Consider the following 23,566-nt stretch of genomic DNA (forward strand, 5'->3'; position numbering starts at 1 on the left):
CCCTTTAAGAGCGGGAGCCCTCCCACCGCTCTCCCCCCTCCGGCGCTGTCATATTTAGGAGCAGGTTGGCCGCTCCAGAACCACCTGCGAGCCCGGTGGTTCTGACGATCCACAAAAATCAGGCTAGGCTTTTTTTTGTGATTGTCAGAATAGTCCCAGTGTCTGCTTTGGTTTGCATTTGGATGGGATGGGGGAATACATGTGAGTGCAGGGCAGGGAGAGTCTTCTGCCTGAAGCCTTGGGGAGCTGCTGCTAGTCAGTGTAGACCAGGGATTCTCAACGCTGGGTCCCCAAATGTTATTGGACTTCAGCTCCCAGTTCAGCCTGGCCTTTCAGGGTTTTTAATTAGTTTTAATTGTTTTATGTTAACCTGGTTTTCAGGGTTTTAATTGTTCTGACAGTTTGTTTTTTAAGATGTTTTAAGTGTTATATTTATATTTCTGTTTTAATTGTTATTGGTTTTAACGGTTTCTGTTTTAATTGTAAATTGATTCATTTTATAGAGTTGCTCTGCAGGCCACAGCGTTTGAGATTATACTGAATAACTGCATCCAAACGGATTCAAAGTGTCTGCTCCATTTTATAGAATCAGTAGCTTACACACTACACAAAGCAATGCGGGCATTGCACACAATTGCACAAAATGAATTTACACAAGAGTAATCCCATTATTACTCTTGTGTAAATACATTTTGGGGCCATTCACCTGCCCTACTGGACGGACAGGCAGACAGTGGGGAGGCTTCCCAAGCCTTGACTCCCCCCCCCCGCCCAAGACAATAATTGTTGTTCTGGTGGGAGCATGCTCCGTACTTCCACAAGATCAGCACTACTCCATGCTGATCGCTCTGAGGCCGAGGCCCCTGGAAATCCCACAATGCACTGCATGAGGGCGCAGTGCATTGTGGGGATTCCCCTGACAGGCAGGCGCCCGTCAGTGCTTCATCTTGGCATGGAGTCACCCAGTCATGTCAGTGTTGGTAACCCACATTAAACCTAGGTTCTAACAATTGTGTCAACCAGGCCCTGATGTCTCTTTGAAGAAGACATAACTGCAATCTATAACCATGGCTCTTTTTCCCATAATTTGTTTTATTTACACATGATTCACCTCTCATTTACATATTGTACACCTTATTGGGAAGAAGCATCCGCAAATGATGAAAAAACCCTTCCTGCTGCCGGGTTTATTTTTCTCCAGCAAAAACATTGTTAGAGGCTCCCGTTGCGATGCCTTTAGGCCCCTCACATTTGCAAGACTGGATGGTAAAGACGGTACGCAGCTGGCCACTCCGGCTTCGGAAAGTGTGTGTCTTGTACTGGTGAGGGATGCAGCTGCTGGCAAAGGTGTCCGCCCACAGGAGGCACTTGTCTTGGGTTTGTGGGTCTCTGGGTTGAGAGAGAGCAGGCAGCGGAGAGAGCTGGAGTTAGCACTAGAACGAAGTGTGTGTGCATGCAAGACCCCAACATTCAAATTTCACCTTAGTAATAAACTCACTAAGGCTGTGATCCAAAGCACAGGACTAAGCCCCATTGGATGCAGCAGGACTTCTTGCTGAACTTATCTATTCACTGTTTCTCCCAGCCTGATCTATTCACTGTTTCTCCTAAACTCAGTCCCTGTGGGGAAGATAATACTGCCTAGAATACCGTGCAAGGTTGTAGTAGAAATGACTGAGCTCATATAGGAACTTTTTAAAAGCCAGGCTGGGTCAGAACACGGGTCCATCTAGGCCAGCATCTTACCTTCTCCAGAGCCCAACCAGATACCAGAACGAGGGTTTCCAATCTTGGGTCCCCAGATGTTCTTGGATTACAACACCCATGATCCATTGTCATGGGGATGATGGGAGTTGTTCATCAATATCTGAAGACCCAAGTTTGGGAACCCCTGCTCTAGGAAGCCCAGAAGCAGGGTTTGAAGTATGCAGATCTTCCTAATTTCAATCAGAAACAGTTTTAAGAACATGAGGAGAATCCCAAAATAGTATCTGATTGAAATCTGGGAGACTCTGAGCATGAGTAGAGTGCCTCCCCCCTGATTATCCACAGGCAAACCCCACACATCTGGGATTAGGGGCCAGGGTGTCTCAGACAGCAGCTGTCAGTGAGCTGGGTCTCACGATCAGTGAGACCCAGTTTGGGGAGCTAAGTGGGGAGAGCGGTCTTAGCCCGCTCTCCCTGCACACAAGCAGGGCGGGAGCCCTGGGTGGCCAGACTGGCCGCCCACACGATTGCTGGCTCTGTGACGGAGCCGGCGGAGGCTGGGGGGAGCAGGGGCCAATTGGCCCCCGGAAGTTCCAGGATGCCCTGCGTGAGCGCGCAGGGCATGCTGGCGAGACCCCCGGAGCCGGGAGGCGGCTTTTTGCCTCCCCTCCGGGGGTCTACCCGTGAGTAGCCGCAGCGCGGAGCCATGCCGCAGCTACTCATGTTTTGGAAAACCAGGTTTGCGGAGCACTCGCTCCGCAAACCCGGTTTAAGGGGAGGGGTACTTAGGCGGGTTAACCGCCTGGGAGCCACCGGGCTTGCCTGCGAACCTGGAGGCTCACACCGTCAGCCGAAATTGGGGTAGGCTCCCCAAGCCCGATTTTGGCTGATTGTCAGAATAGCCTCAGTATCATGCAGGCATAAACACCAGCACCGTTCTCTTTCCAGAGTAAGACCCAGGCTGCCTGCTTGTACTGGGGACGCTCTGGATACATCCAAACTTATTATATACCAGGTTGTCACACTTTCCTGCAAAGACTGGTGCCTCTATACATCTGCGAGACAGACAAAGACAAAGGAACAGTTGTGTCTCCAGACTCCCCATCCCCACAAAAAGAAACCTCACTTGTTGAATCCCTTGCTGTCATGCAGCTATTAAAGGCACAGGAGTTCTGCAAGAAAATATGAGGGTGGCCCAAATATATGTTTTCACCAGATATATTAATCAAAACAGAGACCTAGCACCCTCAGAGTTACATTGGCAAAGATAGGCAATCCCCTGCCCCCGATGAGCTTACAGTCCACGACAGACAGTGGGGAAACTCACTAAGGAGAAGCAGAAAGAAGGGAAGGAGGGAAGGGTTCACATAGGCAAATGTAGGCAAACATATTCTTGCTCCCACTTCCATTTCCCTCACATTCCCTCTGCTGCATTCCTTGTGTCTCTTTTCTGGATTGTAAGCACCCACAGGTCAGAGACCTGTCCTCTCTCATACTGAAAAAGACCTGTCCTCTCTCATACTGTCCTCTCTCATACTGAAAAAAACCACATGTTCTTCCTCTGTTTACTCCTGCCTCTACCCCACTCCTTTTCCATTGTCATCTTCCTTGTATCAGATTATAGATGGTAGTCTCCTAGGGGGCAGGGACTCTTGAATTCTTGTGCTTTGGGAAAGCACCATGCACAAGGATCGAACATATCAAAATAAGGCAGCTTGGGAGAGAGGACAGGATTATCGTGAGCACTGATTGGTCATTGAGGAAGATTCTGCATAATCATGTACACCAGTCTGGACTCTTTGGAGGAAGAGTGGGATGGAAATGTAAAAATAAAAGTACATTGTTTTGGAGCTGTAGCTCAGAGGCAGAGCATCTGCTTTGCATGCAGAAAGTCCCAGGTTCATTCCCTGGTAGCATTTCCAGGCAGGGCTACTACTATAACAAATATTTATATTCTGCTTTTCCACAAAGTTCTCAAAGTGGTCTAAATAGAAAAATACATCACAAGTAAATAAGTTGATTCCCTGTCCCCAAGGGGCTTATAGTCTAAAAAAGAAATATAAGGCAGACTCCAGCAAGAACCAGTTACTCTCCCCTACACAATATAGGAAAATCACCACTTTAAAAGATGCCCCTTTGCTCACTTAGCAGGGTTAGCAGGGGCTGGGGGAGACTCCTGCCTGAAACTTTGGAGAGCCACTGCCAGTCAGTGTAGAAGACAATACTGAGCTAGATGGACAAAAGATCTAACTCAGTAAGAAGCAGCTTCCTATGTTCCTAAATCAATATTTCCTACAGAAGCTGTTGCATCATATTGCAAAGCAACTCTTTGTGTCTGTCTCATAGCATTTGAGGGGCTTGGCTGGTGTGTGTGTGTGTGTGTGTGTGTGTGAATGTCTCACTTTACACCTTCCAACCTGGTTCCTCTGCAAATGAATATCACAGGTACTTGAGGCCTTCATCCGCCAGTCTGGCACTGGAGACCCGACCTGGAATCCACACCTAATCTGCAACAGCTGAGAAACTGACAATGTCTTCTATTGTACCTTCCAAGTGTAGTGATTGCTGGCTGGGGATCTCTAGGGAGGATCTGTAGGCCTGCCTTTTGCAACTGCATTTGCCCAGCTGTGTGGGGTGTGTGATGTGTTTAGTTACCACATTTTTGCAGAACAAACAGCTCCCCTGCTCATGTGGGCAGAGTCACGGACAGCTGTGCTCACCTCAGCAGGCAGCGGCTTCTGGAAGAGCATTGCCCAAAGCAGCGTCCCACGTCGATTTCCTGAGGCATTTGCAAAACAAAAGAGGAAAAAGCATCATTGGCGGTCTCCCACTGACTTGGCAGAATGGAAGGCATTCACAGGTCGCCCTTGAGATGCCAGTGCACAGGGTGTAAACAGCTGTCTACAAGTGACTGGGATGGGATTTACTAAATCCATTTTCAGAAAGATTATTCTGCCATATTCTGGATGGGTTACAGGGTTAGTCTGTTGCAGCACATTAAAAAAATGTGTGTGGCAGGGGTGGGGGAGAAATATCATGGCAGAAGTTTTGTGCACCAGAGACTACTTGGTCAGATATGCCTTAACAAACAATGTTTTTATTTAGCAACTTTTCAAAAAACCTTTCATACTGAGCAAGATATAAAAAAAATAAAGCATTCCAACAGCAGCAGAGCAAAATGGCTCCAGAAATCTCAGCAGGCCTGTAACTAGGATGCCTCTGAGTACCAATTGCAGGAGAGTAACAGCAGGAGAGAGGGCATTCCCTCAACTCCTGCCTGAGGGCTTCTCAGAGGCATCTGGTGGGCCACTGTGCGAAACAGGAGGCTGGACTAGATGGGCCTTGGGTCTGATCCAGCAGGGCTGTTCTTATGTTCTTAGCCTCAAAATTTGGCAGTGGGGGGCGGGGGGATTGCAGAAGTCAGGAGAAACAGCTTTTAAAATGTTCAGTGAAAACAGTCAGTGAGGCCGGGGAGGAAAGATAATTTTTTAGTGTGGCAGGTGTACACACCATGCCACCAGCTGGCTGTGGGCCTGAATCTCGGTAACATACTGCACCAAGCATAGGGTGAGATCAGAAGTTCATACAATGATAGAATTTTAGAATTGCAAAGGAGCTTGGAGGTCATTCCTTGCATGCCGGAATCTACTGCACCGTCCCTGATAGATGGCTGCTTGCCCCCTAAAGAATGAGAGCCCACCACTGAATAAGGCAATTAATCATCAATTTTATTACAGCCTTAAGCCAACCAGAAAAAAACAAAAAGAAGCACATACATACGGAATAAGGCAGAGTGCTCCACTGTCAAATACCTCTTAAAGTTAAGAAATCCCTCCTAATATCTAGCCTAAATCTGCCCCCTGTAATTTCAGCTCATTGATTCTTGTCCTCAGGAGCAACAGTCATAGAATCAGAATGTTAGAGTTGGAAGGAATCTTGGCAGTCTTCTGCTTCAGCCCCCTGCTCAGAGCAAGAAATTGCTACAGCATCCCTGACAGATGACCTTCCAGCCTCGGTGTAAACATCTCCAGTGAAGGAGAGTCTACCACTGCATGAGTCAGACTGTTCCATTGTCCAACACTGTTACAGTTCCTGTTACAGTTAAGAAGTTCTTCCTAGCAGGGGGTGGAGCAAACTTGGCCCTCCAGCAGTTGTTGAACTACCGTCATCCCCAGCCACAATGGATTGTGACTGGGGATGATGGGAGCTGTAGTTCCACAACAGCTGGGAGTTCAACAACTCCCAGCTCCATTATGGCTGGGGATGATGTTAGTTCAACAACAGCTGGAGAGCCAAGTTTGCCCACCCCCGTATACAAACCAAATTTTATATATATCCTGAATCTGCATCCTTGTAGTTTCAACCCCTCCATCCTAGCCTGCCCTCAGGAGCGACAGAGAACAAGTCTGCTCCATCTTCTTCTAGGTGACAGCCTTTCAGATATTTGAAGATGGTTATCACATACCTGCTAAGTTTTTTTTCTTCTACAGACTAAACATACCCAGTTCTGTTAGTCTAAGATTTTTTTTTTTGTAAAATTTTGGTTTAACAAGCCAACGCTATCACTAATACTGTTGCTGCTGCTACTACTACTACTACTGCTATTACTACTTTCCCTCCCCCTGCCCTTCCCTCTCCTTCTTCCTCTGTTTTTGTGCAGGTACTGAGAATTCTCTGTTGAAGCTTTGGAGCCTCCATCACAGAGTTACAGAACCTAGGGTTCCCTAGTGTTTTCCTCAATAAGGAGATGCAATAATTTACCATGGCTTGACTGCAAAGATTTACTGCGAGTTCAAAGCTGTTCAAAAAAACGGATGCAAAAAGTGGGTTGTTATACCCCAGATATAAATTGGGCTACACTCGAACGTGCAATGAAAAACCCAAACTATGTGTGAAGTGCTGCCTGATAGCTTGCAGGGACTTTGGGGTAAATCTGGCCCAAAATATGTGAACACACACCCTCCTTCTGGGGAGTGGGAATGGCTACAAACTTAGATTAAGTCTTTAGGACATATCCACACCCTGACAGGACTTTATACATATATTTGCATTTTCCATGGCTGTGTACGAGAAGGCTGTGTTGCCCAGTATAGAGCCACATCCCGTGACTTAAGGAAGCCTACACAGAGTGGAAGAAAATCCTCAGAACTGGGAACCTGAGAGCACAATTGCAGAAGAGTGCTGTCTTCACTGGTAAGGACTCTGTGGGGAGTAGCAGTGGAGTCTGAAGGAAGCGTCTTTGGCAGTGGGAGGAGAAGGAGACACTTGATCAGAGTCTGGGTTCTAGAGGACCCTTTCTTATTGTTAAGAGTCACTTTTTACATCATCTAACATAAGACAACTTTTGCATGTCCTGAATTTTTGAACAGCACAAATGTTCTTTTAGAACTGCACCATTTTTCTTTTTTGGAAGGACACTGTGTGTGTCTGGTTGCACGTTTAAGAAAGACCTGCCTTAAGAAAATCTCCGAGGCAGAAGATGGAGGGCAGGAATGGCCACAAACAAACTGACCTTCAGTTGTTCCAGCCTCTCCCCGGCAGAACTGAGCACGACTTCGAAGTAATACTCTTGGTGGGAGATCCGATAGCAGGCTTCTTGCAAGTCACAGCTCTCCAGAGTCTGGATCATTTCGTTCCTGTTTGGGCTCTTCAGAAGCACCGAGTCAAAATTTGTGGGCAGGCAGAAGAGCCCATCTGAAAGAGATCCAGGGAAAGTTGGCCACCATTTCAACAGGGAGGAGAGCTGGTCTCATGGTAGCAAGCATGAATTGTCCCCTTTGCTAAGCAGGGTCCATCCTGGTTTGCACTTGAATGGGAGACTACATGTGAGCATTGTAATTTATTCCCCTTAGGGGATGGGACTGCTCTAGGAAGAGCACTTGCATGTTTGCATGCAGGAGGTTCAAAATGCCCTCCCTGGCAGCAACTCCAAGCCAGGGCTGAGAGAGACTCCTGCCTGCAACCTTGGAGAAGCTGCTGCCAGACTGTGTGGACAATATTGAGCTAGATGGATCAATGATCTGTCTCGGTGTATGGCACCTTCCTATGTTCCAATGTTCTCATGAATGCTGCATCTTGGTCCCTTCACAATTTCCAGGGGGTGCACATGCCCCAAACCTCCACCCCAATGGAAACTACAGTCACACAGTAGCACTCACTTTGCCTATGTCGGCACAATGACAAAAATATCTATTAAGCACCAGAAATGAAGGGCCAGAGGAAACAATACAAAACACATAAACACTCCCCTGCTCTCTCTGCCTTTTCCATCTCCCAGAACACCTGTGAAAAGCACTTTCCCCCTCTGCCTTCCAATCTTCCCTAAGAACCCACCAGGAACATTTTGGCTTATCTTTTCAGTCCTTCATCTCCAGACAATATGAAATCTAAATACGTCTAATTGCACCTGTTCATCTTCACCCCCTGGCTTGCTTTCTCTGTTCTGTCTGTTGTAAGTGTCTTTCCTCCCCTGGTTTCTCTCTTCCCTTCTTTCATCATCTTTCCTGACTGTTGGAATGTATATTGCATGAAATGCAATATTCATATTGTATTTTGGGGTAGAATTTTTTTTTTTGCCTGGATTGTTACTCCTCACTGTTACTCAGTTATCTCTGCTAACTGAGCAAAGAGACACCTTTTAAAGTAATGATTCTCTTATATTTAACAGTGGGAGAACAAATGGACCTTTCCAACCCCAGCACGGCATCCCTCCAGTGGTTGTTGCTGGTGTCTATCTACCTTATGTTCCTTTTTTAGATTGTGAGCCCTTTGGGGACAGAGGGCTATCTTATTTATGCATTATTTACTTTTAAATGTATTTTTAAAACACTAAAACTACTATAGCATTTTATCAATGTTGTCAGGGGAATGGAAATGAACATTGGCAGGAATGTTCTCCAAATAGAAGGAGTTCAACAGTTGGCTACCTAAACCCTGACCCTGAGCCTAACTCTTTGCTCTGTGCAAAAATGACTGCAATTTTACCCTAATCAGTTAATAACACAGAGAAAGCTGTAAGTGCATCCATGTTATCACCTATTTTTCAAGTCTGGGGGATAGATGTTGCCAGAAATCACTATGCATTTGTCTCCTGAGATGGTAGCGACGGCCAGAATTTGTGGGCCTGGCTCATGGACTAAGTGAGGAAATCCAGAGCTACAGCATCCCTTACAGAACTCCTCCAGAAAGGAAAAGCCCATCCACCTCCAGGTAACTGGATCCATTGTCAAACTGCTCCCACTGTTGAGAGGTTTCTCCAAACGTTCAACCCAAATCTACCTTTGTGAAAATAAAGCCCATGGATCTAATCCTGCCCTCAGGAGCAATAGAGAACAAGATTGTCCCTTCAAGGATTGCTATCCTGTTACCCCTCAGTCTTCTCTTCTCCAGACTAACATACCCAGCAACTGGGCCCCCTGATGCTTGAAGATAGTTTCCAATCACAGTGGAAGTCAGTTGTTAAAGAAAAGCTCGCCTTTTATGGCTTTTCCCTTGAAGTGCTGCAATCCATGGGTTACAAACAAGCAAAAAAGGCTGTAAAGCAAAGAATATTGGATATGGAATAGCAACAGGAGATAAGTAAGGCCCCAAAATGACTTAAATCATGGAGACATGCTTTTAGCACCAAGCCAGCTGATTATTGTGAAGCCCTAATAACTTCCAAATATCATAGAGCATTTGCACTGGTCCACTTTGACATATTGCCTTCAGCTGTTTTATATGGTAGATATAGTGGGATTCCTTATTCTGAATGTTACTGTCCATGTAGTACACAGGCCATAGAGGATGTGAGTCATGTTTTATTATACTGTAATTTTTATACGGATTCACGTGAATCATTAATTTTACCCCTGATTAAGGACCTACCAAGCAGAGGAGATGAAGTATCTATCTATCTATCTACCTACCTATCTATCTAAGTCTCTAAGGCACACCCGTGGTTAATCCCATGTGTGGCAGCTCTCGCGAGAGTTCATGAGCAGAAGCCCCTGATTGAACTGTGGGGATTCCATATGTAGATAGGGAGGAGGAGCCTGAGAGAGCATAAGCACCATGATTGGGCAGTGGGGATTCCATATGCAGATAGGGAGGAGGAGCCTGTGATGGTAAAGGTCAGTTGGAATGCAACTGTTACTGGTCGGAAGATGTTCTTGATTGTAGAGGAGAGGAATCTATCTATATATAAAAGGACAGTGGGTAGGGGTCTGCGAAGAGAGGGGTTGTGAGGGAGGAAAGAGCCCCTTCAGGAGAAGGACGCTGCTGTTGTGTGAATCAGATGAGGAAACAAGATCTGTTAATTCAGGAAGGGAGAGAGAAAGGAAGAAAAAAAGGGAGGGGGAGAAAGATAGAAGGGAAGAGTGAGCGGAGGAGAGAGAAAGAAAGAAAACAAAAGGAGGGGAAGAGAGAAAGAAGGAAGGGCGAGGGATGGGCCCGAGCCTGTCAGTGGCCTGAAGGGAACGAGTGGCCATGGCGGTGACAGCAAGGAAGGGCCCAGCAACCACTGGTGCTGTTTGGGGCTACTGAGTCAACCACTGCTGTTGTTTGGGCCATTGGCGGAGGGAGGCAGGCAGGCAAGGGACAGCCCGGGCCTGTCAGCAGCCTGAGGGGAATGAGCAGCGGCCGTGGTGGTGGTGGCAGCGAGGAAGGGCCTGGTCAACTGCTGCTGCTGAGCCTGTGGAGAGGAGCAGGAGTGGGGCTCAGGTGAAGGTGGGGAGGTCTCTGAGTACAGGGGGCTGCAGCTTGGCCAATAGGCACCAGCAATGCTGCAACCACGACCAAGAGGGGTGAGGGGGATGGAGTAAAGGGATGGAGGAGTAACTAAGAAGGGTGAGGGGAATGGAAGCAACCAGATGGAGGAGGAGGATCAGGAGAGCAGTTCAGGCAAGGGTGGAGAGATCTCTGAGGTGAGGGGGGCAATCAAGTGCTAGCGTGCAAATGCTCTGCACGGGTTAAGCTAGTATATTTTATTTCTCTTATCAGACCATCAAGCCCACGTTACTCATAACGTAGTTAGGTTTTGTGTAATAGCAATGAATATACGATGGCATCTAATGAGTAATCTACCAGAACGATCTACTATATTACTATATATTCGTAAAGTTATTGTTGCTATATTATTGTATGGACCTGATTTTGTGCTCTCCTCCCCCCGTTCTTGCTTCTGTACTGGTCAAAGACTGTAATAACGTTTATCTCATATCCAGCTCCTTCAGCCTTTCTTCATAGGGCTTGCTTTCCAGGCCCCTCACCATTCTTTACTGCCCTCCTCTGGCCCTGTTCCCATTTGTCTACATCCTTCTTAAAGTGCGCCACTCAAAGGGGATTGTCCAATCATCTGTTTGGAGGTATTGAGCCCCTGGTGGCGCAGTGGTAAAACTGCCGCCCTGTAACCAGAAGGTTGCAAGTTCGATCCTGACCAGGGGCTCAAGGTTGACTCAGCCTTCCATCCTTCCGAGGTTGGTAAAATGAGTACCCAGAATGTTGGGGGGCAATATGCTAGATCATTGTAAACCACTTAGAGAGCTTCCAGCTATATAAATGTAAGTGCTATTGCTATTGCTATACCTTCAGCACGTGGTGGACTGGAACACTTGCCAACATCCACAGTCTGTTCCAGAGGGGAGTCTGGGAAGAACGTTTTCAGGAAGGGCAACCGGAGACACTCAGCTGGGTTTGCACTGCAATGGCAGCCTTCGATCACCTCCACCTGCTGCACCCCATCCAGGAGCAAGACGTTCTCCACCCGGACTTGGCTGGGTTCACAGTGATAGGCCAGAGGGCAGGAGGAGTGCTTGGATCCAGCAGACACCGGCAGTTCTGAGAGCTTGTCCTGCAACGGCACAGTCAGAGGAAGGAGGTGGGAGACTCTGGAATCAGACTGGGCGTACTTATCTATTTTCCTTCTCCAATCTGCACATGAGTGACAGGAACATAGGAAGTTGCCTTATATTGAGTCAGACCCTTGGTCCATGTAGCTCCGTGTTGTCTACACTGACTGGCAGCTGCTCTCTCCAAAGTTTCAGAGAGTAGTGTCTCCCAACCGTACCTGGAGATGCTGCCAGAGACTGAACCGGGAAGCTTCTGCACCGCAAAGCTGGTGTGCTGCCACTGAGCTATGGCTCTACTACTATTACTACAAACTACTACTACAAATATTTATATACCATTTTAAAAGAAAAATTTCCAAAGCAGTTTACATCAAGAAAAATAAATAAATAAGATGGATCCCTGTCTCCAAAGGGCTCACAATCTAAAAAGAAACATGAGATAGGCACCAGCAACAGTCACTGGAGGGGTAATGTGCTGGGGGTGGATAGGGCCAGTTGCTCTCCCCATGATAAAAAGAATCACCACTTTTTAAAAGTGCCTTTTTGCCCAGTTAGCAGGGACAGACCCTTGGTTCATCTGCTCTGTATTCTCTACTCTGGCTGGCAGCAGTGCTCCAAGGTTTGAGGCAGGTATCTCCAAGCTCTACTTGGAGATGCTGCCAGGGATTGAACCAGTGACCTTCTGCTTGCAAAGCAGATGCTCTACCATTCAGCTACAGCCCTGCTCAAATGCAAACCAAGGTACATCCTGCTTAGCAAAGGGGGCAATTCATGCTCCCTACCACCAAGACCAGCCCTCCTCCTCGGACACCCACCTCCATCACCACTTGCTGCTTTGAGGCTGAAAAGGAGGTGGCCATTTTATTTATTTCAAAAATACTTATAACTTCCCAGCCACCGGAATCAACAACCCATAACATGAGGGCATTAACCAACAGCAATAAGAAACAGGAGCAAAGAGAGTAAACATCCCAGCAAAGGCAACAGGAGAATGAAGAACAATTAAACAACTTGTATCCTATTATCATTTTCATAATAATCCCAAATTGGCTTTAAACAAGCAATAAACATTAAAGCTATCCATAATGCAAAAGTCTGGCAGGTTAAATTATATTACGATTACAAAAATCCAGCAGCGATACTATGCAGCATATTTCTAATTGTAGATTCTTCCCAAATCCCTCTGAAACAGCAGAGCAGTGATTTGTCAGCTGAACTCTAACACTGTGGGGGACAAGGAAAAATCCCTTAGGAGGAAGTTCCACAGATTGGAGCCACTAAGGCAGAGGCTCTCTCTCACACACAGCTGCCCATCTCTGCATGTCACATGGTGGTAGGAGCTATAGCCAGGCCTCTGAAGATACAACAGGAGTTTCCAAATGCGGGTCTCTTGTGGCAGCAAGCATGAATGTGCTAAGCAGAGTCTGCCTTGGTGTGCATTTGGATTGGCAACAACATGTTGACCCCTGCTAAATGGGCAAATGGGGCACCTTTTTAAAGTGGCGAAACTCTTTATTTAGCAGGGGGAGAGTAACTGGTCCTATCCACCCCCTGAACAGTACCTCCAGTGACTGTTGCTGGTGTGTGTCTTATGTTTCTTTTTAGATTGTGAGCCCTTTGGGGACAGGGGTCCATCTTATTTATTTGTTTTTTTCTCTTTATAAACCGCTTTGGAAACATTTGTTGAAAAGCGGTATATAAATATTTGTTGTTGTGAGCGCTGTCTGCTGTAAGATACTGGGGCTGCAGCTCAGTGGTAGAGCATCTGCTTGCATATAGAAGGTCCCAAGTTCATTTCCTGGCAACTCCCGGTAGGGCTGGGAAAGACTCCTGCCAGAAACCTAGGGGAGTTGCTGCCAGTCAGTGTGGACAACACTGAGCTAAATGGACCAATGGTCTGACTCGGTAGAAGGCATCTTCCTATGTCCCTGTGTTCCTAACCCCTACCATCCCCTGCCACCATGGTCAAACAGGGGGCGATGGGAACTGTAGTCCAACAAGAGGTTCTGAGAACCCCTGCACTTAGCTGAACTCAGCAGCCCCTTACCTTCTTGGTTCTGATGAAGTCCAGCATAGAGGACTGTCTGGAGAGACTGGGAAATCCCGAAATGTAGGAGTTCCTCCTTTGGGGGCCGCCACAGTGTGTCCTACACATGCCCACGTCAACACTCAGGGGACTGCCAGAGATGTCTAAAAAAACAACAACAGAGGAAAAACTAAATTTGTATCCTCAGCAAGTGGTGGGCCAAACAGAACAGAACCCAAACCTCTTGCAAGATCTCTCTCTGGAGCCACAAGAGACAGAGAGGCTGTTCTCACGTGCACCCTCGCCCAAGCTAAGGGAGGGTTAGCAACCTTACTAGATAGACCCACCTTAGTCTGATCCAAGAGGATACGTCATATGTGTGGTGCAGCTAATCTGGTTTGATCAATATTGGCATAGCTTGGTTTGTTTGCTATGAATGCTATGCAAGTGGCTGGCCTGGATTTGCCAGAGGGCTAGCATGGACAGGTTTTTAAAAGCACAATAATGCTCTCATACACTGATGGTGTAGAAAGGCTGGAGTGGGAGTGGGCCCTGGGACAAGAAATGAAGATGGGAAGAGTGATTCCTGTCAGTCAGGATGAGGAAGGGTGGGATGAACCTGAGTACTAGCCAGCCAGCCTATCAGGAAGAGGGAGGGACACTGACTGACCCGCCTTCCCACTCCCCCTTGGAGTGGATTCATCTCCCTCTCTCTCACACACACACACAGCATTCTTTCAAAACAGCACTCCACCCATGGTTAGCGTAATTGCTCTGTTCTGTGATTTTATAGGGGAGATTCCTACAGTGAGCAGGGGGTTGGTTTAGAAGACCTCCAAAGCCCCTTCAAATTCTGACAATATGATTCTTCTTGAAGGCTGGCAAAGTGGGTGGAATTTAGACAGGCAACAGAGGAAATGACCCATAATGGCTGCTTCATGGGAGATGTCATTGTCAACTGAGGAGGTGTGAGACCAATGGGGGTGGGGGCGCTGTTGCAGGAATGACTTGGACTTAGATTAGCAAAGGCGGGAAGAGAGACAAATCTCTGCAGGGAGTGAAATATACATTAGGGAAAGAGAAATGACAATTGAAATCGGCCCTTGAAAAATCAGACGGAGTTGTGTATATATAATTATCTATATATATAATTCTCCTGGGTGTGCCAGGGAAAATGTGTCCCGGCAGCCCAGCTGATTGGCTGGGCTGCGGAGGCGCCTGATTGGCTGGTGCAGCGCACCCAGGAGAATTTGACCAGCGGCGGCCAGGCTGCGGGCGGCCACAGTGGCCGCAGGCCCAGCCGCGGAGGCGAGGCTGCGGGCCTGGGCGAGGCGGGTGGCGGGCCCGGCCGCAGCAGCGGGACTCGGCCAGAGAAGCAGGACTTGGCCGGCAGCCTGGGCAAGAGGGTGGGGGAGAGGAGGCTGGCCGCAGAGGCCAGCAAGCGGCGGCAACGGGCCTGGCAGGCCCGGCCGCAAAGGCAGCACTCAGCCCAGCGGCGGGCCCGGCCGTGGAGGCGCTGAGCCCAGCTGCGGAGGCGGATCAAGGCCAGGCGGCGGAACCGGCCGCCGAGGCCAGACGCCCGTGGGAGGCTGGGGTGAGAGGGAACCGGGCGGCGGGACTTCCGTGTTCGCCGCCTGGGTGGAGGTACTGTGAAGTGAAGTGAAATGAAATGCAGGGGGAGGGAAAGAGAGTGGGGCGGGGGCGGGGGAGGGCAAAAAGAAGGGGGCGGGGAGGGCAAAAAGGAGGGGGCGGGGAGGGCAAGAGAGAGTGGGGGAGGGGAGAGGGGAAGGGCAAGAGAGAGTGAGGGAGGGGAGAGGGGGGAGCAAGATAGAGTGGGGCAGGGGGGAGAGCAGGAGAGAGGAGCAGGGGGGAGGGCAGGAGAGACTGGGGCAGGAGGGTGAGAGAGCTGGGAGGGGGAGGGAGGGCAAGAGAGGGTGGGAGGGGAGGGGGCAAGAGAGAGGGGAGCGGGCAAGAGAGAGTGGCGAGGGAGGGGAAGAGGGGCAAGAGTGTGGGGCAGAAGGGAGGGAGGGGGATACAGCCAGCCCCAAAGAGAGCACAGATATAATTTATAATAATAAATAATTTATAATAATAATAATTTATAATAATTTATAATCATATATAATTATATAATATAATAATTATTATTTAAAATATGTATATACCACTTTTCAGCAACAACAAAAGGTTATCATCACAGTGATACAGAGCAAAAAGGATAGTTCTAAAAGAGCTCAAAACTTTAAAAAGTAACTCAAGAGAGACCTCAGCAGCAGCCACTGGAAGGGACACCTGTGCTGGGCTGAAGAAGGACAATGGTGGACACAGCGGTTCACCTAGACTGCGACCCAGAGGAGACCCTATAGTATAAGGGTTCTCAAACATGGACCCCCACCCAGATATTGTTGGACGACAACTCCCATCATAACTAGCCACAGTATTGGGTATGATGGGAGTTGTAGTCCACCAACATCTGGGGACCCAAGGTTGAGAACTCCTGCTATAGGAGGAGGAAAAGCCTGCCTCAGCTTGAATCCCTGTTCCCAGCGCTCCAGGCTCCTCAGACCCAGAGCCAGTCGCCCTGGAGTACCTCCTCACCTCATAACCCCTTCCATCACCCCCCCCCCCCCAGTCCCTAGGAGTGGAGGGAACAGAACACCAGAGCTGAGGTCCAGCTCTGAAGGTAGAATGCACACAAAGGATTGTTGGGGGGGGTGCCCCCCCTAGACAAATGGCTTGTCTCTCACTGCCCCCTATTTCTTCTTTCATAAATCTAATATGTGGGACACAGCTTGCCCTCATACCTGAGGATGCTCAGTTTGGAAGCAGCTCTTCAGAAGACAAGGCTCAGACCAAGGGAGGCAGCAAACATTTGAGGCTCTCCACACAAGAAGTGTGGAGAGCCGAGGAGGGTTCTGTGGGGAGAGCAGGCTTGACCTGTTCTCTCTGCAGATGATCTTGCGCCTAGCCCTAAGTGGCCAGATCGGCTGCCCACACGATTACTAGCTCCGTCACGGAGCCAGTAGGGGCAGCAGGGATCGGGGGCCACTCGGCCGCCAGAAATCCCAGAAGGCCCCGCACAAGTGCACGGGGGATTCTAGGGAGACCTCTGAGCCTGGGAGGCTTGTTGTAGACTCCCTGTCAGGGGATTCCTCATAAATTGCCATGGCGCGGAGCTGCGCTGTGGTGACTCACGATCAGAAATACAGGGTTAGCGGAGCGCTCACTCTGCTAGCCTCGTTAAGGGTGGGGACATTTACAGAGGTTTGCTGCTGAGAGCCGCACGGCTCCCATTGCAGCACATAAGCAGCAGGAAGGATAGCATCTTTGTTTTCTTTCCTAAAGCAAGCAAGCAAGCAAGCAAGCAAGCAAGCAAGCAAGCAAGCAAGCAAATAAATCAACAAGAAAGCAAGGGGGAAAGGACAAGGTGAGTCTGTTAGGGCTAGTCTTTCCTAGGGTTTGATTTTGGCTAGCTAGGGAGTTGTTTTTGATAGGGCAGTCTCAGCTGTGCCTAGAGATTCAGTGGGTGGAGATTAGCTGCAACTTGTGGGAGGGGCCACATTCCTGAGGCAGCTCAAAGCAGCTGAGCTTTGCAATGCAGAATTTCGCAACCCAGAATTTTGCAGACAGGAGTTTGCTAACAGATATAAAAGGAGTTTTGCGTGGTGTTTAGGGGGCAAGTGTGTGGGGAGGCACACAAGGCACCCCACTTTATCACAAAGGAGACACCCAGCATTATAAGCAGGTGAATACTACCCCACTTATATAGAGTCAGACCCTTGGTTCATCAAGCTGAGTATGGTCTACTCTGACTGGCTGTGGCTCTCCACAGTTTCAGGCAGGAGTCTTTCCCATCCCTACCTGGAGACGCTGCCAGGAGGAAATTGAACTTGGGACCTTCTGCATGCAAAGCAGATATTATGAGAATAGCGCAGGAAGCTGCAGGAGACTTCCCCAGCCCTACAGAAGCTCTTCTACTGAGGTAGAGCCAAACCCACAAGGAGGATGTTTAGTCAGACATGGCAGGAGGACCCTTATGATATTCTTCTGATAGGGTATATGAATGCTAACCAACTTCAATGACATCCACAAAATGCAAATGTAGGGGCAGCGATTTACCAGGAACAAAGACTAGAAAATAGAGACCTTTCCCTTGACAGCTGTGTGAAGATACCCTTTTTGTACAACTATTTCAGATTTCATCCCTCTCTTAAGATTCTTTAAATTAAGGGGGGCTTCTCTGTCACTACCCCCAGGCTTTGGAATGGGCTCTCTGCTGAACCTCCCAATGTCTGACAACTTTTTAAAAGGTTCTTAAGTCACACTTATTCATCCAAGCTTTTAACTAGATTTGTAAATTGTGACTTGGTTTTAAACATTGTTTAATGTTGTTTCAAGCTTTTATATTGCATTTGTGGTAAACTGCCCAGAGGCACGATGCTGCTAATTACCAGTTGCAGAGGAGCAACAGCAGGAGAAAGGGCATGCCTTCACAGAAGAACAGCCCTGCTGGATCAGACCCAAGGAGGCCCATCTAGTCCAGCATCCTGTTTCACACAGTGGCCCACCAGATGCCGCTGGAAGCCACAGGCAGGGGTTGAGGGCATGCCCTCTCTCCTGCTGTTACTCCCCCTCCCACCCTTTGCCTGTGGGCTTCTTGGAGGCATCTGGTGGGCCACTGTGTAAAACAGGATGCTGGACTCTGATCCAGCAGAGCTGTTCTTATGACATTAGTTTGGGGTGGTATACATATACATATCTATCTATCTGGACTGCACAAGCTTATAAACACCACCACTTCACTTCTGCTATGGCTCCACCTTCTGGTGCTTTTGGGAGGCTAGTAATCTTGGTTTCAAAAACTCGCAGTTTTTGAACAGTTTCTCTAGTTGGCCTCATCTACTTTATCTGCCTCTGGTTAATTTTGTGCTTTTATTGTTCTTTTTTTTTTTTTAACCTTTGGAGCTCTCTAGATAATTTTAATAGAAAACCAGGTTATGAGAGGCAGCGTGGTGCAGTGGGCTAGGACTGAAGAGACCTGAGTTCAGATCCCCATTCAGCCATGGAACTCACTGGGTAACTCTGGACCAGTCACTTATCTTTCAGTGTAACCTACATCATGGGGTTGTTTCTGAGGATAAACATAACCGTGTACATTGCTCTGGGCTCCCCCTGAAGAAAAAGTGGGATATAAACGTAAGCAAGCAAGCAGATAAATATATAAATAAATTTTAAATCAATTATGATAATAAGTATACAATAGGGTCTCCATGACTTACCAAAGGTTGCTAACTCTAACAAAAATTATTCCTGGAGTCTCTCCCCCCCACCCCCACCGCCAACTCCAGTGTTGTTTTCAAGAGCCACCTGGAGATGGGTGCTGATTCCTAGAAATCCCAGGCCAGTCCTGGAGGGAAATCTATCCCTTGTGTCACTCACCATGTCCAATGTAGACATAATGTCCTTGGCGCTTGCAGCAGCCACGTTCGGCAAAGATGTTCCGTCCTTCTCGCGGCCGAGCAGCGACTCCCACAACTAGGATCACAAAATTTTAAAAATGTGTTGGGAGGCAGTGGCAGCTGGACAAAACCTGAACAGAAACTTATTGAGAAAAGAGTTGGGTTGACAGTCTTGAATCCACAACCAGGATCTCAGCATGGTAGAGTTGGCAGGGATCTTGGAGTCTTACTCCCTGTTCAGTGCAGGAAACCGCGACAGGATCCCTGACAGATCACTGTCCAGCCTCTGTTTGAAAACCTCTAGAAGGGAGAGCCCACCACTTCATGAGATAGACTGCTCTGCTGCTGAATGATTCTAACCAGGGGCATAGCAAGGCTGGAGAGGGCCTGGAACAAAATGTGAAGATGGGCCCCTGTTGCCTCAAACCTTCTTCAGAGAAGCAGAAGGGGGAGAGCAAAGAGCAAGTGGCTACCCAGCCAGAGGCCCCCCGCCCACCTTCAGGGGCCCAGGGACATTTGTCCTCCCAACTTGTTTAATTATTACTACGGCTCTAACAGTCAGGAAAAGCTTCCTAAATTCAAGCCTAAATCTGCTTCCTTGACATTCCAGCCCACCGATTCTAGTCTTCCAGAGAGTCACACAATCGTGAGACTCACTGGAGGGGTTTTCTGCGGGGAGAGCGGGCTTAGCCTGCTCTCCGCACAGACAACCCAGGCATCAGTCCTGGGTGGCTGGATTAGCTGCCGGCTCCGTCACAGAGCCGGCGGGGGCTGCGGGGATCGGGGGCCACACAGCCCCTGGAAATTCCAGGATGCCCTGCGCAAGCGCACGGGGCATCCTGGAGAGGAGGCTGGTTTCAGCCTCCCGGCAGGGGTTTCCTCATGTGTTGCCGCAGCGCGGAGCCGCACCACAGCAACAAAAGATTGAAAAGACGGGGTTAGCGGAGCACTCGCTCCACTAACCTTGTCTAACGGGAGGGATAGTTAAGCGGGTTACCCGCTTTGAGGACACCGGGCTCGCCTGGTGGTTCTCACGATCTCCAAAAAGCAGGCAGCTCGCTTTTTGGCGATTGTGAGAATCGCCTCCCTGTGCTCTTCCTGGGTTTGGGAGCTGTATGTGCTCCCAGTTTCCGGTTGTGTGGAAGCGAGGTAACAGGAAAACCTGGGTAGAAGTGATTGTGTGGAAGCAAGGTAGGAGGAAAAATGACCCAGGTTTTCCTCTCACCTTGCTTCCACACAACCAAAAATTGTGAGGACACACAGCTCCCAAACCTGAGGAGAACAGTTTTTGATTGTATGAATGACCACACCCACCCACACCCAAAAATGCATTCCCCAGCGAAAAACAAACATATTCTATGTGATGTGTGTCTGTCTTCTTTTGTTATGATCCATCCTTTTAATAGCCTCTTTCGTTATGATCCTTTCAATAGCCTTTGGGGAAAAGTTTTTTCTTTGCATCTCTGCAGCCTTTGCACCCAAATGGTAACACAGAAACATTGGAAGCTGCCTTCCTATGTAGCCAGACCGCTTGGTTCATCTAGCACCCTTTTAACCTTCTTTGACCAATCATCTGTATAATGCACTCGTGTGGTGCATTCTTGGAGCTCTGGGGGGTGGGACACCACGCCCCGACACCCCGACCCTCATAGCAACTCATCTGCCTGCCCAGAGGCAAGGACCTGCTTGTCTGCAGGCGAGGAGCCCCTTCTCTGCTCATGAGAAAGGGCTCTATGAAATTGCCTTCGACATTGAGAGCTTTGGTCCACCTAGCTCAGTATTGCCTGTGACAATACTGGTTGTCACTGGTTGAACAACAGTGGTTGTTCCCAGGGTTGCCCCCATATGAAAAGCAAATGCTCTGAACTTCAGTCACTCCCCAGAGCATAAGACTGTATATAGGAAGCTGCCTTATACTGATTCAGACCATTGGCTCACCTAACTTGGTTTTGTTCACACTGACTGGCAGTGGCTCTCCACGGTGTCAGGCGGGGAGTCTTTCCCAGGCCTACCTGGAGATGCTGCCAGGAATTGAACCCGAGACCTTCTGAATGCAAAAAGGATGCTCTAGCACTGAGCTATGCCCTCCTCATCCCCCCAAATGCCATGCATTAGGAACACAGGGAACTGCCATCTATTGAGGCAGACCACTGATCCATCAAGTTCAGTATTGTCTGCTCCAACAGGCAGCAGCTCTCCAGGGCTCTCCTTAGCCCTACTTGGAGATGCTGCCAGGTACTGAACCTGGGACCTTCTGCCACTGAGCTACGGCCCCCGCCCTGGGTAATCCCCAGCAACCATCTGGTGAAAAATGCCTTGCATTTTAACCACTCTCTGAGAGGCAACTATCAGTCTGTTGCAGCAAAAACAAGGTCATTCACACAATCAAAAACTGAGCTACCTGGGTTTGGGAGCTGTGTGTGCTCCCAGTTTTGGAAGCAAGGTAGAAGGAAAACCTGGATAGCATCTCCTCCTATCTTGCTTCCACACAAGCAAATACTGGGAGCATACACAGTTCCCACACCACCTAATGGTGTAGCGGAGAAATAATTTGCCTAGCGAGCAAGAGGTTGCTGGTTCAAATCCCATGCATGATGCGGAAAGGCATCATCTCATACTGCACAGGAGATGGCAGTGGTAAACCCCTCCTGAAATCTACCAAAGACAACCACAGGGCTCTGCCCAAAACCAGCACAATCTTTCCCTACAACTCCTCCTCCCCACATTCAGAAGGCAAAGGACTTACTGAAAAAGCTGGTAATTGAGAGAAACCAGAAGAAAAGCATCCTCGCTGGGGCTTCTCTGCAACCTGGCCTGGAAATTCTGTCTGGATCTCTACCTTGAGTATTTATAGCCAAAGCAGCTTTTGCAAGGGAGCCAATTGGAGCACTGTATATTGATAGCAAACGTCTGCTCTGGAGACAGCCCCACTGAGACTCTTGAGAGGTGGTGGCAACTTATCTGGAGGTGGCCAAGTGTGGGGTGGGGGATGCCCAAACTTCAAAGTCTTCTTCAAAGAACTGGAGAATGTGTTGTGGGGCAGGGGCAGGGGGTTCTCTCCAGGAGGTGTTTGCGTTTATCACTTGAGACTTCATTAAGCTCTCAGGCCCTAGGAACTGCTTTCAAGTGGGTCATCTGATGGAGATTAGATTTTGGGCAGCCCTGGAAAGAACATTGGGAAGATAACAGCTTTTGTCTCATGGGCCAGTATTGGTGCTGAAACTCTCTTTGATCACCAAAAGGGAGAAAAAACAAGATAAGAACCCAGTGAACTCAGCAAAGCTTGCTCTAGAGATTGCAAGACTCGTAGGCAGGATCATGGTCCTTATCTTATATACATTTAGGCATAACATAATTGCCACAGATAAGCATTTGGTTCTACTGTTTACAGTTTCTTTTCTCCTGTTTCCACATATACTTGCCTGCTGAGGACAGTATTTTATGCATCTGGTATAGTCTGCAAAGGTTTATGTGTAATTCATGTGTTCATCTTTAAGATGTCAGAAAAATCTTTATTTTTTTTTAAGAGGACCAAAACGTTTTCTGCAATCAAGTTGACTCAAGTCCTCCTCAGACCTGATGTGTGTGCATGCAGGTGTCTGTACACATGTATATGTTTTGGTGTGAATGGCCACACATGAGCTCAGTGTGGTGTAGTGGTTAGAGTACTGGACTAGGACCAGGGAGATAGGAGTTCAAATCCTCAATCATGAAACTCACTGCGTGGCTCTGGGCCAGTCACTTCTCTCCCAGCCTAACCTACCTCACAGGGTTGTTGTGAGGATAAGCATAACCATGTACCCTTGGGCTCCTTGGAGGAAGAGAGGGATATAAACGTAGTAAATAAATATGGAAGAATAAATAAAAGGAAACCTGAGTACAGCCCCGTTGCAATGCAGTATATGCAAAGGAAGTGTACCGTTGTATGTGCATTCAGTATAGTGTGAATAACTGTATGTGCATATTCTGTACACAGATTCTACATGTGTTGAGCATATGTGACTAGGGCTTGGGACATACACAATTTGAACATCAGCTTCCATCTACTCTGCACTAAAGCTGTTTGTAATGACACATTTTTGACAATACATGCAAACATCCTCAGAGGGCACCTGAAGATTGGGGCCTTTCTGCACACCCCACCTCCCTCTGCTGTATTTATTAAATTTCTAGTCTGGTTTTTTTCCACTGAGTGCTCAAAGTGGTGTACAAACAGGGTGAAAATAAAAGTTTTAGACTTAGTACAAAGTGATCACAAACTCTAACCAAGCAGCAATACTTTTAAGATCCTAACCTTGTGTAGTGGAAAAAACAGAATAATCTATATACTGTATTTAATTCTCTTAGCCAGCATGTGTGCCCAGGATTTGGCAGCGGAACTCTCGCAACATGCTGCAAGAGTTCCGGCATTAATAATGGAGGTGGCCCAGCCCAGTGAGGAGGGAGAAGAGGGGGAAGAAAGCGCTGGCAGGCGGATGGGGGGGGCAGGGGGAGAAAAAAGTGGCAGCGGTGGGTGGGTGGACGGGAGGGAGAAAAAAGCCGCAGCT

The 23,566-nt window shown here is 48.3% G+C and overlaps 1 protein-coding gene across 2 annotated transcripts; it reads right to left on the minus strand.

The window, feature by feature from the left end:
- Positions 1 to 1,095: 1,095 nt before the first annotated feature.
- LOC128346602 (uncharacterized) lies at positions 1,096 to 21,818 on the minus strand. 2 transcript variants are annotated; one of them, XM_053300067.1, is made up of 7 exons: positions 21,766 to 21,818; positions 19,000 to 19,095; positions 13,582 to 13,724; positions 11,272 to 11,536; positions 7,220 to 7,401; positions 4,428 to 4,486; positions 1,096 to 1,389 (listed from the first exon to the last, which is right to left on the minus strand). In XM_053300067.1, exons 1-7 carry the CDS (start codon positions 21,803 to 21,805, stop codon positions 1,188 to 1,190), a joined length of 987 nt encoding a protein of 328 aa, XP_053156042.1. In that variant the 5' UTR covers positions 21,806 to 21,818; the 3' UTR covers positions 1,096 to 1,187. The 2 variants fall into 2 exon arrangements, with proteins under 2 accessions (XP_053156042.1, XP_053156044.1); XM_053300069.1 differs by lacking the exons at positions 19,000 to 19,095; positions 21,766 to 21,818 and adding an exon at positions 13,908 to 14,153.
- Positions 21,819 to 23,566: the final 1,748 nt, after the last annotated feature.

Source organism: Hemicordylus capensis, chromosome 2 (assembly GCF_027244095.1).
Source record: "Hemicordylus capensis ecotype Gifberg chromosome 2, rHemCap1.1.pri, whole genome shotgun sequence".
NCBI lineage: Eukaryota > Metazoa > Chordata > Lepidosauria > Squamata > Cordylidae > Hemicordylus > Hemicordylus capensis.

Excerpts from the sequence above, each read along its gene's own strand:
- LOC128346602 (XM_053300067.1), bottom strand. The coding sequence starts at position 21,805 with ATGCTTTTCTTCTGGTTTCTCTCAATTACCAGCTTTTTCA. Across the intron at positions 19,096-21,765 it reads CTCAATTACCAGCTTTTTCA|TTGTGGGAGTCGCTGCTCGG; the intron begins GTAAGTCCTTTG and ends TTGTGATCCTAG. Across the intron at positions 11,537-13,581 it reads ACTTCATCAGAACCAAGAAG|GACAAGCTCTCAGAACTGCC; the intron begins GTAAGGGGCTGC and ends GTGCCGTTGCAG.